Source organism: Pelodiscus sinensis, chromosome 9 (assembly GCF_052426305.1).
Source record: "Pelodiscus sinensis isolate ZL-2025 chromosome 9, ASM5242630v1, whole genome shotgun sequence".
In the NCBI taxonomy this organism is placed as follows: Eukaryota; Metazoa; Chordata; order Testudines; family Trionychidae; genus Pelodiscus; species Pelodiscus sinensis.
In genome coordinates this window covers 18,626,004-18,640,089 of record NC_143060.1, presented here as the reverse complement: position 1 = coordinate 18,640,089, position 14,086 = coordinate 18,626,004, and the positions used below count along the sequence as shown (strand labels likewise).

Sequence of the window (14,086 nt, the reverse complement as noted above, 5' to 3'; positions counted from 1 at the left end):
GCTGCCAGTTCTCTTCTTGGTCACATACTGCCCTCTCTGGCTCTTCTGCCGGCCATGCTTGAAGGATTAAATGCTGCCTTCTATCGAGGAAGTCTTCATCCTCTCTGATCAAGCGTAGGGTCGACACTTGGGCCTCCAGTCCTCTAATTTTTTCTTCCAAAATGTCGACCAGCTTGCACTTGGTGCAGATGAAATCCGTTCTTTCTTCTGGAAGACAAACATGGCACACGCTGTGCAGGTAACAACAGCAGACCCCTCACTAACCATCGCTGCTGTCCTGGAAAAGGGATTTAAAAAGAAAGGCAAGAGAACCTCCCGCCCTTCCCTCTCCCCTTCCAAACTCCCTCTTAAACTCCCTGTTAGCACTCACCTGTTCGCAAGAACAGCCAGAGGCTGCCCTACACAGGCCTCCTCCCATGCACAGGAGTTGTGCTGGGCTGGAGTGGAATTCCAGCTAGAGTTGGGCAATTAACTGACCTTTGGATTCACTGTCCAAATTAAAAAATGTACCTCCCCTCGCCAAATTTAACAGAAATTGACTTGTTTTCAATATTTTCTCTACAAAAATGCTCCAAAGTGTAATTTGGGTTGAACATAACCTTTCAAATCAACATTTCGTTTTGAAAAGGTCATTTCAAAACAAAATGTCAAAATGGTTTATTTAAAAAATATGTAGACATTTCAGTTTTTTTCCAACTAAAAATGTTCCCCAAATTCAACCAAGTTTGTGAATAGTTTTGATGCCTAAAAATATTCATTTTGGGGGTGACTTTACTATTAGCTCCCCAAAAAATCACCTAAGTCTATTCAATACCAGTTAATGACTGAGATTCTAATTTACCAGCTGCTGTGGAACAGCTGATAGGAAACCTGGAAAGGGGACATGGTAAATTAGAGCAGCTCCTGGATTCTGTATTAGAGCTGCAGCCACCAAGGTCCACTAAGTGCTACAAGGAAACTGGAAGTGGCACACAGAGTCAAATGTGGCTTAAAGCTACTTCTGCAGCCCATCACCTTTAGGTTGTATCCTACTGCACTGCACATCCTGGAAATCAGTGTCGAGTGTCAGCCATTACTGAAAACATACCCTTTACCAAAGTACCAAAGTATCTATCAGAAAGAGGCAGCAAGAGGGAGGGGGGAGGAGCAAGATCTGGTGCTGGGGTCTCCCCAGCACCATCCCGATGGGGAGAAAGGGCAGGGGTGCAGCGGGGAACTGTCTTCTGCCTTTGAAATGTAGCAAGAACAGGGCTTTTGCTACATTTCAACAGTAGTACCACTGCAGGGAGCTTGAGGTGAGCTGGGGACTCAAACTGTTCCCGCTGGCCCCGCGCTCCCTGCTTTTGAAATGTATCCTCCCAGGGCTCTTGTACATTTCAAAAGCAGGAAGCCCGAGGCCAATGGGGGACAGTTTGAGTCACATGCTGGTCACTCCCTCCCCCCCCCTCCCGATCCCAGCATTTTGCTTTTGAAATATACAAGAGCCCTCCTGGGGCTTGGTACATTTCAAAAGCAGGGAGCATGGGGCCAGCAGGGGATTGCTTGAGTCCCCTGATGGCCATGCTTCCAGTGGTGCTTCTGCCTTTGAAATGTATATTTCAAAGGTGGAGGTGCTCTTATAAACTAATCGAATAGTCGATGCAAATTACATTGACTATTCGATTAGTGGATTCATCTACATTTAGCATCCTTAGTTTCAAGGTTTAATTTGGGAAAGTCACATTACTCAAGTTCTACAAGTTAAGTCATCCCCATGAGTAATCATAAAATCTTCACACTACAAGTAATTTTTTTTAAAATGAGTTAGGAGTTTCATGGAGATTTAGATTCCTAACTTTCTAAATTACTTTTGAAAATGGGACTTATTTAAACAGATAAATTAGTTGCCATCTTCAAGAGACTTACAAGTCTATGCCTTAATGAAAGTCTTATGTGCTTTGAAAAATTATACTCCATAATATTATGTATTCACTATATGCCACAAATTTAACGGAAAATTATTTCATAAAGTCCTAACCTATATTTAAAAAGTTTGAACTATTTTTCATGTTCTCCTACATACCAAGCTACGTTCTTTTGCTACTATGAGTCCTATAGTTCAGCATTCAGAAGGAAAGAAGAGTTATAATTATAATAATAGAAACCTCAGAATTTAAATTCTAAAGCCCAGTCGGTCAATACTTTACAGCTACATCTATACTGCACTGTCTTGTGCAAGAAAATATTCAAAGGAAGCAAAGTGGTGATATCACCATGCCTCATTTGCATGCTTAATGAGCTGCCATTTTGCGCAAGGGGCTTTTGCGCAAGAACTATTCTGCCTGAAAATAAGCGGCAGAACGGCTCTTGCGCAAGAGGGTTTTTTTGCGCAAAAATGTCGGCTCATTAGGTATTGCAAATGAGGTGCGGCGATATTAATCGCTTTGCCTCATTTGTATATTTTCTTGCGCAAGGGAGCGCAGTATAGATGTAGCCCCCAGGTCTAGAGCCATGTGGTATGTCCCATGCTGTAGTGATACGAATCTCTAATGGCACGAGTATATCACCATGTTTGGCCTGAAGAGCTGAAAGGGTTCTATTTGCCAGCTAGTGACATAGGAGTGAATATTATCCATCTTGCATCTCAGACTAGTAGAATTTCAGAAATGAAATTCCACATCATGAGGGGGAAGTGAAGAAGGAACCATTTTGTGGTGGTTCTTTAAGAGGATGGTGCTATTTTATGGTCTGAAACTGCTAACACATTATCTTTTGTGAAATTTTCATGTGCGAGGGGGTCTAATTGATTTATCCTGCACTCTTTATGAGGCTACAATCTAGGGACTGATATTATGAGCAGTTCTATACAACATCTTCAGTGTGTCCTAAAATGAGTTCATTTCTTTCACCCCATAAAGAAGCTTTCTTCAAGTGACATACAATAGGTCTCTGCTTTTCACAGTGTGCATGTATTATATATTTTCATCCAGTTCATTACATAACTCTACTGTTTGTTACAGGCCACAATTCTTCCAGTTTTTGTTTAACTTTATATATGTGAATAGTTCCAGTGGGGTTACTCACATGCAGAAAGTGGAATATGTGTGCAAATGTTTGGCACTTTGGCTATTACTGCCATGCAATGTAAATACAGTACATGCACAAAAACTTGAAACCATAATAATTCTGTGCTATAGGAAAATAGTATCTTTTCACAGTGTTAAAAATGGATAGATTTTAGATTGCAGACTTGGTGGATTTGATTTAAACATATGGAACCAGATGAATTAACATTTGCTATAATGGACACTTCCTTGATTACTATTAATAGTTTCCCATTGTAGATTTAATGTACAAAGTATGTTGAGAAACAGTGGCTTTGAAACAATGCCATCTAGAGAAAGTATCCTAGGTAACAGTTCAATCTTTCTTTTTTTTAAAGCACCTGTTACAGTTATACTTGATACCCAACAAACATAAATTGTACATGGTGAGCAGGAACACTCAACAACAGTAGGGCTGTGTCTACACTGGGCCACTTATTCCAGAAAATCAGCCGCTTTTCCGGAATAAGTTGCGAGCTGTCTACACTGGCCCTTGAATTTCCGGAAAAGCAACGATGCTCTACTGTACAAAATCAGCCGCTATTCCGGAAAAACTATTCTGCTCCCGCTTGGGCATAAGTCCTTATTCTGGAACACTGTTCCGGAAAAGGGCCAGTGTAGACAGCCCAGTAGTCTTTTCCGGAAAAGCGCGTCTACATTGGCCACAGATGCTTTTCCGGAAAAAGGGCTTTTCCGGAAAAGCAGCCTGCCAATGTAGACGCTCCTTTTCCGGAAAAACTGAAAACGGAATAGTATTCCGTTTTAAGCATTTCCGGAAATTCATGCCAGTGTAGACACAGCCTAACTGTTTTAGTAGATTTTCCTTGTAGAGACAGTGCATCCATTTTGCAGCCCAGAAACCTTCCTTTTCAGCTACTCCTGTTTTCTCACAAAGCCCTCCTTTTGACAATTAAAGCCATTTATGAAGTAATTGCCTGTTTTTCACTTTGTTGTGAATATTAGAGATGGTTTAAGATTTTTGCAAACACTACATTAAGGGAAATTGACTGATTTCATCATAAACTTAGAATTCACAGTCTCAGAGGGGGACCATGTTAGTCTATAACTAAACAAACTTTAAAAAACAACAATCATCCTGTAGCACCTTAGAGATTAATAAAAATATATAAATAGTATAATGAGCTTTCCTGGGCACTTCTTCAGATGGCAACTATGGAGCAAGGGGCACAGAGTTTGAAATATAAAGCAGAAAAAGAGAAGGGGGCAGGAGAAAGGGGAAAAAAACATGCTAAATGAGGCTAATAGAGTAGCCTACTCTATCTGTTGGCTCTTGTCTTATACTTGGATTATAAGACTCTTTGGGCAGGGCCTGTCTTTTTGGTCTATTTTTGTAGAGCAGTGGTCCCCAACACGGTGCCCGCGGGCGCCATGGTGCCCGCGGGGGCATTTATGTGCGCCCGCCAAGTGCTCGGGGCTGGCCTGGCCCTGGGCACGTGGTGCATGCATGGTGCCGGAGCCGGCCCTGGGCGCATGGCGCACGGTGTGCGCTGGCCCCGGGAGTGCCGCAGATTGGCCGCCCGCGCTCTGGGCGTGCGGTGCATGGGGGGAGCGCCGGCCCCGGGCGCGCGGCGCTTGGAGGGGGCACTGGCCCCGGGCGCGTGGCACTTGGGGGAGGGCGCCGGCCCCGGGTGTGTGGCACTTGGGGGGGGGTGGTGCTGGCCCCAGGCGCGTGGCGAATTGGCTGCCTGCGCTCTGGGCGCGCAGTGCTTGTGGGGGGGCGCCGGCCCCAGGCATGCAGCCCTTGGAGAGGGCACTGGCCCGGGGCGCGCGGCGCATGGGAGGGCCCCACCCCCGGGCACTCGGCTATGGGGGGGCCCAGTCCCCGGGCGAGCAAGTGTCCCCGCCCTCTGGCGTCAGGTGGGCGAACGACCACGCTCCCTGGCGCCTGGCAAGCTCAAATGGTTGGGGACCACTGTTGTAGAGCATCTAGCACAGTGAGTGCTGATCTATGATTGGGGCCCCTAGGCTCTAAAGCAGGGTTACTCAACTTCAGAAGCCCCGGGAGCCACGATGATACTCACAGCACATGCCGAGGGCCACAACTTAAGTGTGGTTGCATATACATGCAAATATATGCAAATAGCTTCTTTCACACTGACGTGCATGATGACAGGCATGAATACGAAGATTAAGGCAAGACTACACAACACGCAGGCCCTATTTAAGTTAGTTCTGCTGATATTAATAAAATGCAACATTTATTCAATTTCCACCCATATGACAGTGACAGTCCAGGAACATAACTACTAAAACGCGTATCAACAGAAGACCATTATTTTGACTCTCCGCTGTGGAGTGCGTTCCCAGTGGAGGCCATGTTCAAAGGATCCCACCCACAGCCCACGTGTTGAGCCCTGTGTAAACCCAAACTGCCCCGTGGGCCACAAACAAATGGGCCGCGTGCCGCGTGTTGAGTAGCCCTGCTCTAAAGCAATAAAAATAACAGCAGCATTCAGCAAAAGGTTGTTAAAGGGAAATTATCTGGATCATCATAAAAACTATATAGTGCTTTCATGGTTTAAGCTGAAATAGATTCATTTTGGCTTCACCTTGAACTTCAGGGATTGTTTGAGTCCAAACTCGGAATACAAATCTATATGAACCAGAACTGAAGTCACATAAAGTGAAATTAGAGTGTATAGTATTAGAGCCATATAATTGACTTGATTGAAGTATTGAGCTAACACATCAGATTGAGAGATTTTTTCATTATTATGAGTGGCATTTAATTACTGTTAGAAGTATTTGAGCTATTACTTCTTAAAGCAAACAACAACAAAAACACACACCCCAAAAACCCACCCCAAACCCTGTCTCATTGTGATGTCATGGCAATCAAGATGTGACTTAATTATGGCATGTTTAATCCATAAACTGGGAATAACAACACATCTCCTTTCTAAAGCATGCTGGGAGCTTTAGATGAAGAACTGCTAGGCAAATACAAAGGTGTATCATCACTGGTATGCAACATTACATGGTTATTATTTGTATTACAGAAGCACCTAGTGAGGGGATTAGAACCCATGTGGCTAAATGCTGTGCAGCAAATAAAAACAGTCAAATCATTAAAAATGCAAATTGACAAAGCAGAATGGCAGGGGCCAGAGTGGAGGTAATAAAATGAAAGAAATGCAGAAAATAAACCTCTTGGCTGGTCTTTGGACTAAATAAAAATATATAAAATGTAAGAACGTCACATCACAGTGAGCTCATGTCTACTCCCAAAATATATTTTAGGATTCTTTCAGATTTCTGTAATTTGAACACAGCTTTGAGAATGCACCCACAAGTTAGAGTGGGAAACAACCCACTCCAAAGAGGAAGGATGACACTTAAGACTGAGCTATTTTGGTTCAGTTCCCTGCATTTGACTTGTGTGTGACTTTGGCTACATCACTTGGGTTTGCTGTGCCTAATATCACTCTCTGTAAAACACTTGAAGGATAAATATTTTAGAATGCTTTTAAAGCATTTTGAGTCCCTTGTGAAAATTAGTGTTATGCTTATCTGTAAGAGATCAATGTGGCTTGGTTAGAGCCAATTGCTTGCTCATTGCTATGCAACACACAGAAATAAGAGTCCATGCCTAAAGAGCTTATAGCAGCAAGGGGCAACCTGGGTTAGTGTGTAGGCTGCATGAGTGGTCCTCCATCTCAGTAGGCCACTGGTCCTGCCTTGGGCAGGGGGCTGGACTTGATGACCTCCTGAGGTCTCTTCCAAGCTCTATGATTGTCATAACCAAGACAATCTCCTGGGATAGGCAGTTTTGCTAACTGCACTTGCATATCTAGAATTTGAGGGATGTAATGATAGAACTGTAGCAACATTTTGATTGTATGCAGAGGGAGCACAGGTCTCTCAGTCAATGTTTGTGCACAATCAGTACACACCTCACTGCATATGCCCTTGCTTTACATGTGTGTGACTTCAGTATGCTGATAGAAAAAAACCTACATGGATGAAAAGTAGCAAAATTTGGCAATTCTGCATGTGGGCAACTGTAAACAAAATCAGGAGGGGTAGCTCTGTTAGTCTGTAACTGCAAAAACAAGGAGTACTGTGGAATCTCAAAGCCTAACAGATTTATTTGGGCATTTGCTTTTGTGGGCCAAATCCCATTTTGTCACATGTATCTTTGTAACCAAATAAATCTGTCTGTCTTGGTGCCACAGGACTCCTCATTTTGCAAAGGGCAGGCCACCCGCAGAAGCCCCATCACTGACTTACAACCTAGCAGCCAGGCGGATGCCAGGCTGGCAACGTGGAACAGCCAACACAGGGCACACGCACATTGATTATGAAAACCAAAGTAAAACCTGAATTTCCACCTTGGGATTTTGGTTGCCACCAAGCTATTTAACCACCCCCTGTAGACAAGGCCTGAAAATAGACATCTGCCAAAGAGAGAGGCTCCCTGCCTTTTCACACAAGCCCTGCCAAAACAAAATACAGGACTATGTAGCACTTTAAAGACTAACAAGATGGTTTATTAGATGATGAGCTTTCGTGGGCCAGACCCACTTCCTCAGATCAAATAGCGGAAGAAAATACCATATATACCACATATACACAACCATATATACCATATATACCAAAGGATACAATTAAAAAAATGAACACATATGAAAAGGACAAATCAAATTTCAGAACAGAAGGGGAATGCGGGGGGGGGGGGGGGAGAGAAGGTAAATGTCTGTGAGCTAATGATATTAGAGGTGATAACTGGGGAAGCTATCTTTGTAATGGGTAAGATAACTAGAGTCTTTGTTAAGACCCTGGCGTAAAGTGTCGAATTTTAGCATGAATAACAGTTCAGAGGATTCTCTTTCAAGTACAGTCTTAAAAGGCTTTTGAAGCAGGATGCAGGTAATTAAGTCGTTGAGACAATGTCCTTTCTGGTTGAAATGGCAAGAAACTGTTTTTTCTTTGTGATCCTGTCTCATGTCTGTTTTGTGGGCATTGATCCTTTGGCGAAGTGTCTGAGACGTTTGTCCAATGTACATAGCAGACGGACACTTTCTGGCCTGTCAGCAACGCGCCCCGGCTCTCTGCTCCCCTGGATTGCAATGCAGTGCAGAAGCGAGTCGCTGCCCCCCTCCCTCTGCTGTCCCGCCCCGCAGGGCGCAGGGAGGGGCTCCCCGGGAAGACTTGGAGGTTTGGGGGCCTGGTGGGGCAGCTCTACCCTCCCGCGCCCTAAACTGTGACAATAACTCCGCAGGCAGCCCTCGCCCTCCGCCCGTACCGCACATCGGCGAAGAGCGGCGCCTCCTCCCTTTGGCCTGGCCGGGGTGGGAGGGGCTAGTCAGCGTGGAAGGGGCTCGGCTGGGGCCGGCAGATCGCAAGTGCGTGTCTCTCCGGAGCATTACGTCCCCCTTTCCCGGCTCCCGGGCAGCTCCAGGCTGAGCCGCGAGGAAGGCGAGAGAAGCGCTTCGCTTCCAGCCGGAGCAGCCGCAGCCATGGCCGAGCGCCGCGCCTTCGCTCAGAAGATCAGCAGGTAAAAGGGGGCCCGTGCAGAGCGCCGCGCGGGCGGGCGCAACATTGTAGCCTCCTGCGGGAGCAGCGCTGGGCCGGGAGCTGCGGTAGGGGCCTAGTTGGGGCAGAAGATGCCCCCCCCCCCCCGCTGTCCCGCCCCCCTCCGGGTTGTGAATCAGCCCTGGGTGGGTCTGTGGGTGGACTAGTTCTGCTCCCCCCCCCCCTCCAACGTTGCATTCTGTCCGGGCCTGGTCCCGATCTCGCGTGGGGGGCGTGAGCGGCCGGGATGTATCCTGCTCCGGTGCGTTGTGCAGAGGGCGCCTTGTTTACGTGCATTGGATGCTGCAGACACACTTCCCTTCGGCAGGCTGGCAAGGTTGCCGACGCCCCCCTGGCTCTCTGGGTCAGTGGGGTGGGTGGGGTGCAGCTCCCTGAGCCGCCACACTTCTGTAATATTTTCCTCCTGAGATTTTTGCTTTCCTTCTCCCCGCGTCCCCCAGCAGCGAGGATGATCCTTTCGGAAGAGAAGGCTGCAGACCCGCGTCGCTCCGGGGTCTGCCTTTAGCCACACAACAAAAGCAATTATGGGGTTGCTGGGGCGATGGTGTGTTTCCTCGTTCTGCCACAAAGGGGGTGGGGTGGCGGGAGGGAGATCCCCAGGCTGAGTGTTATTGTGTATTTATATATAACGTGAACATGCTGTCGCCTCCATTCAGGATTTCGTTAAAACTCTGTAAATTAAACACAGATTGGGCAGGTTTTGGTGAGAGCAATCTGCCCTGTGCATTTCACCTCTGCTTTTGTGCCAGGTCACTCTGAAGTCTTGAAAGCTAGAGCTGTTCCATGTGTGCGATCTGGATATACTGGTAGGAGGCAGAGATTGTACTAGAAAATATTACTCAGATATTGTAACAAAGGGAATTACCACCAGAATATAATTCTTCCCCCGCTGGCCAAATCTATGCCATGCAGATTAATTTAGTGGAAGGTGCATAGGTCTGGAATCCCATGGAGTTCTAGCACCCACTTCAACACACACACCACGAGAAAGTCACTTAATCTCCAAATCAGTTCCTTCTCCCCCTCTATAAAATGGGAGGTACAACTCCCTTCCTCATAGGGATGTGAAAGTGTAACTGGGCTCATCGGTTAACCTTCATGGTAACACGCAGGCTCAGAGGCAGTAGCACAGGGAGGAGGGCAGGCGGGAGCCAGTGCACACTGGTAGCCAGCTTGTAAACTAGCTCCCTGTGTACACCAGCTCCTTGGTACTGCCTGTCCCCTCATCCCTGATGCTGCTGCCTCTGTGTTAGAGACAGCAGCTCAGTGGGACTGCGAGGGGGGAAGGTGGGAGCCAGTGTGCGCAGGGAGCTGGTTTAAAAGCTGGAACTGCACACACACCAGCTCCCCCACGTGTAACCGTGTAACTGCTGAATTTATTTTCAGCGGTTACTAGGGATGTGAACGACTAGTTGACTATCTGATAAGCAAATGCTTATTGGATAGTCGACATACTAGTCGCTTCCCCCCCCCCCCCCCCCCGCTGCCTCTATCAGAAAGACAGGGGGAAAGAGGAGAGGGTGCTTCAAAGCAGCAGTGCTGTGTAGAGCCCGGGGTCAGTTGGGTTAGTCAGTTGGTCACTATTTAACATCCTTAATGGATAGGTCACTATTCTACACTGACAGTTTCTTAGAGCAAAACTAATATTAATACATATGACTGGATAATCCCTATGTCCAGTTCTTCTGGCAGAGCAGTATTTAGGAATTCTGAAGCCTTAAAAAAGTAACACTTTTTTACTTATACTAATATACAAATTGCTCCTCAATACATTACTGTTGTGGACTCCTAGAGTCTGAACTCTGGCCACAAGCAAACTGTTTGCATGTGTACATTCCTAGAGTTTTTCCCTGTGGCAGTCGGAAGCCTTCTCCTGTTTTAAGCTACATGCCATTGTTTGAAGTAGAATGTCCATGTTACATTTTCACACGTTGATATCCTGTTTGCCTTACTCATACAGATAGTCACAATGATCCAAGCTTAGACAGTAGTGGGTGTGTTCATGTAGCTATCACAAACTATGGGTAATAATAAAAAATAATATAATTTGTAAGATTACCTACCAGAATGTGTGCAGGATTCAAGGTTGGATTTTAGAGTAATTTTAAGAAAGAATATTCTGAGCGAGGAAGTGAACCGACTTTAGTTACTCTTTCTGAAATACCGTCCATGAAATTCTGTGCTTTTTCTACTCATCATAGTATTGATGCATTGTCTGTTCTTTCCCACAACTAATGTAGTCCATCTCAGAAGTGTATGCAGAACATTCATCACTTTTAGGTTATTGAACTTTTGAGCATGAGCAGCCATTTCTAGACTCTTGCAGCTGTTCCACATACTTCTACATATATCTATTATAACATGTCATTCTTACCAATGCAGTGCAACATTCTCTTACTGGAAGTGTTCACAAAGATGTAGAATTCTTGGTCTCAAATTGACTATTATGTAAGTATAGGTTAAACCTCTCTAGTCTGGCACACTCTGGTCCAGCAATATCCATGGTCCAGTATGATTTTAGTTAGCTGGATGTTCACTTATCATGGGTGTGGCCAAGTTTCCCATGGTCCCATAAAGTTTGTTTACAGTCACCAGTCCTGGCTCTCTATGTTCTGTGCTATCATTTAGCTCTGATTTACCCCTAAGTGTTTTCCAAGACCCTATTAAGTAGTGGAAGTGTTGGAAATGCTGTTAGACAATATTGATGTCTTGTGGTTTGGCAAATTCTCTGGTTCGGCACTGGTCATGTCCTGAGGGTGCTGGACTAGAGAGGTTCAACTGCATTATTTCTTCCTTGCCCTACCTAACAAGTCCTCGGTGTTGAGCTGACATTTCTGGCTGAGTGGGTGAGTTTATGCCAGGGGTCCGGTCTGCACTTAACTGCAATTTAACATCCGTACTACACACTTTATCTGGCTAATCATGTAGTTCACACATGACTGCTGGGCTTTTACTACATTTAAAATGCAGAGGCGGAGGGTCCCGGACCAGCGTAAGCCGGAACTACTCTGTCCTGCCTCTCGCTGAGTCTAGCACCCCCTGCTGCCAGAGCATCCCTTTTATATGAGCCAGCCCGGGCTGCTGAGAACAGGGACTGCTTGGCAGCGGCAGCCTCTGTTCACGGGATGGGAGGTGAACAGCTGGGACCTGCGCAGACGGGTTGCTGCCGGAGCAGTCTCTGCCCATAGTGAGCCTCAGCCTGTTGTGGGCAGAAGCTTCTTTGCTGCAGACTCCCCTATCCCCTCCCCTCTGCTGCCTCTGATAGAGACAGTGGTGGGAGGGAGGCGACACCACAGAGACCGAGATTTTAAGCCAGCTCCTCCCTCTTCCTCCCAGCACCATCTCTTGTCCCCCTGTCGCCCTGCTGCCTCTCATACAGAGGCAGCAAGGCAGGGGCGGGAAGCAAGTAGTTGAGTAGTCGACTGCTCGCTAACATCCTTAGCATGTAGGTCAGTTAGGTATGTGATTTAAAAAAGCAAAAGGTATAATTCTGTCAGTACAAATTCTACTTTGGATGCAGTAACACTGATATGAAGGTACTTCTGTACTAGTTTAGTTACTTGCCTCCTCATATGGGAGCTATTTTGGTATAAAGCACCTTTGTACCAATACAGTTCTAGCCACGCTAAAGGGATTGTACCACACGGGCGATACCAGTAAAATAGCAACTTTTTAGTTGAGGCAAGGCCTTAGTACAGAGCTTCTCAAGCATATTGCTCTTGGAGGGACCATGAAGAGCTCAAAGCATGAAGCAACCTTCTTCAGGGGCTCAGCATTCTGTCTACCCATCTGGAGTCCTGGATTTTGACCCCTGCATGGTGGCATGTTATGCTACTTATGCTCCTTCACTGATATTACATTTCCATCTATTCCACTCAGGGTCAATGTCTCATTTATATTGAAACCTGCTTTACACCTCAGGCAATATAAAGGGGCCTTAAAATCAGTAAATTTGCATTTAACCCACTTTAATGCTCCCTTATGCTGCCAGGATGGCAATGTGAGTCTCTGGCCCCTCGTCTTCAGTCTACTTAAGTCCAGTAGAGATGAAGGGTTGTTCTTAGCCCAAATAATTAACGTGCAGAGATGGTCTGATCCTCCACCATTGAAACCAATATGAAAGCTCTCATTGGCTTCAGTGAGCACAAGACCAGCTACCAAATGCAGTGGGCATAGCAGTGTCTTCATCGCATGAAATAACTGTACAGTTGTTATCACAAATGCAGCAAACTAGAAGAGGCTTGGGTGTAAAGTACCCTTAGTGCAGTGTTTCTCAAACTGTGCTCCGTGGAGCCCAGGGCTCCATGAGACATCTCCAGGGGCTCCGTGAGGTTGACACACTGGAAACATCGATAGGTACAACACATACAATCAGTGGACTGCTGGGGTCTGCATAGGTACAACACATACAATCAGTGGACCGCTGGGGCTCTGCATAAATTTGTATGCATGTAAAGGGCTCCGGAGCCCAAAAAGTTTGAGAACTGCTACCTTAGCGAAAGCGTCAGCAGTCCCTCTCCCCATCCTCAGTTCCCTAATCCCTAAAGATATACAGTAAGTATTGAGACTCCCCTTTTGCCTCTGTTTAACCTTTGTTTTTCAAGTGTGGTTGAGCATACAACATTATAGAGACCGTGCGGAATGACTCCCTAGTCAATGGAAGAAGGGCCAGGAGAACAGTCCGTTACTAAAAGGGGACCTCAAAACAAAAGACAAACCTTTCTGTGATTGCTTCCTTCTGGTGTAAGATATTTGGTGGCGAATCTTGATAAATTCATAGGGGGAACTCTTACAAGAATGTAATTTAGTACATCTCTCCCTACTGCAAGTCAGTGGTGAATGGTGAGACAGTTGTTTGCCTTTGTTAAAATCTATCTATTGGTTTAACTGTATTGGTAAAATTAGAACAAGATCATTTTCCTGCTGTGCTAACCAGTATAAACTCCTCATTTAGGTACCATCTTAATCAAGGCACGCTCCTATCGAGAACGATAGGAAAGATTCTCCCTCAAACTACATGACAAAATACTTGTATTCAAATATGAGCAAAAACTAAGCATGTTTTATGGAAAAGTGAAAGATGATGTATGTATGGGCTTCATAATGTTTAGCAGCCTGCTTCTAGTTAGAAGTGAGTAACACTAGCAAATAGACACATGATCAGAAACGAATTGTTAATGCCTCTCTAGGACAGCTACTCTGTTCCACTTACACTTTGGTAGTATGTGTGTCCCTGGTCATGCCAGTCAACCTCATGAATGCCTAGAACAGACAGAAAAAGAATCCTCTTTTTCCACCTCCTTCTGCTGTGAGAGGGAAGAGGATCTGCAGATCAGTTATAGTTCAGCTCCTCAGTAGTTGCTAAGGACCTGATATTTCGAATGTAAAAATCCCACACAACATTTTTGGGAGGGAAGATGGAGACAGTCTGAACTGATTCTTCATCA

At 45.8% G+C, this 14,086-nt stretch overlaps 1 protein-coding gene across 11 annotated transcripts in view; it reads left to right on the top strand.

Moving 5' to 3' along the window:
* Positions 1-8,329: 8,329 nt before the first annotated feature.
* Positions 8,330-14,086, top strand: part of DOCK7 (dedicator of cytokinesis 7) — a 164,484-nt gene continuing 158,727 nt past the window's right edge. For 3 of the 11 annotated variants that reach the window (XM_075936139.2, XM_075936137.2, XM_075936135.2), the window contains exon 1: positions 8,337-8,601. In XM_075936139.2, the coding sequence (XP_075792254.1) occupies positions 8,564-8,601 (38 nt within the window). In that variant the 5' untranslated portion in view covers positions 8,337-8,563. Of the gene's footprint in view, positions 8,602-14,086 lie in introns of all 11 variants that reach the window. The other 8 variants (XM_075936140.2, XM_006126762.5, XM_006126761.5 and 5 more) reach the window with 5 other exon arrangements.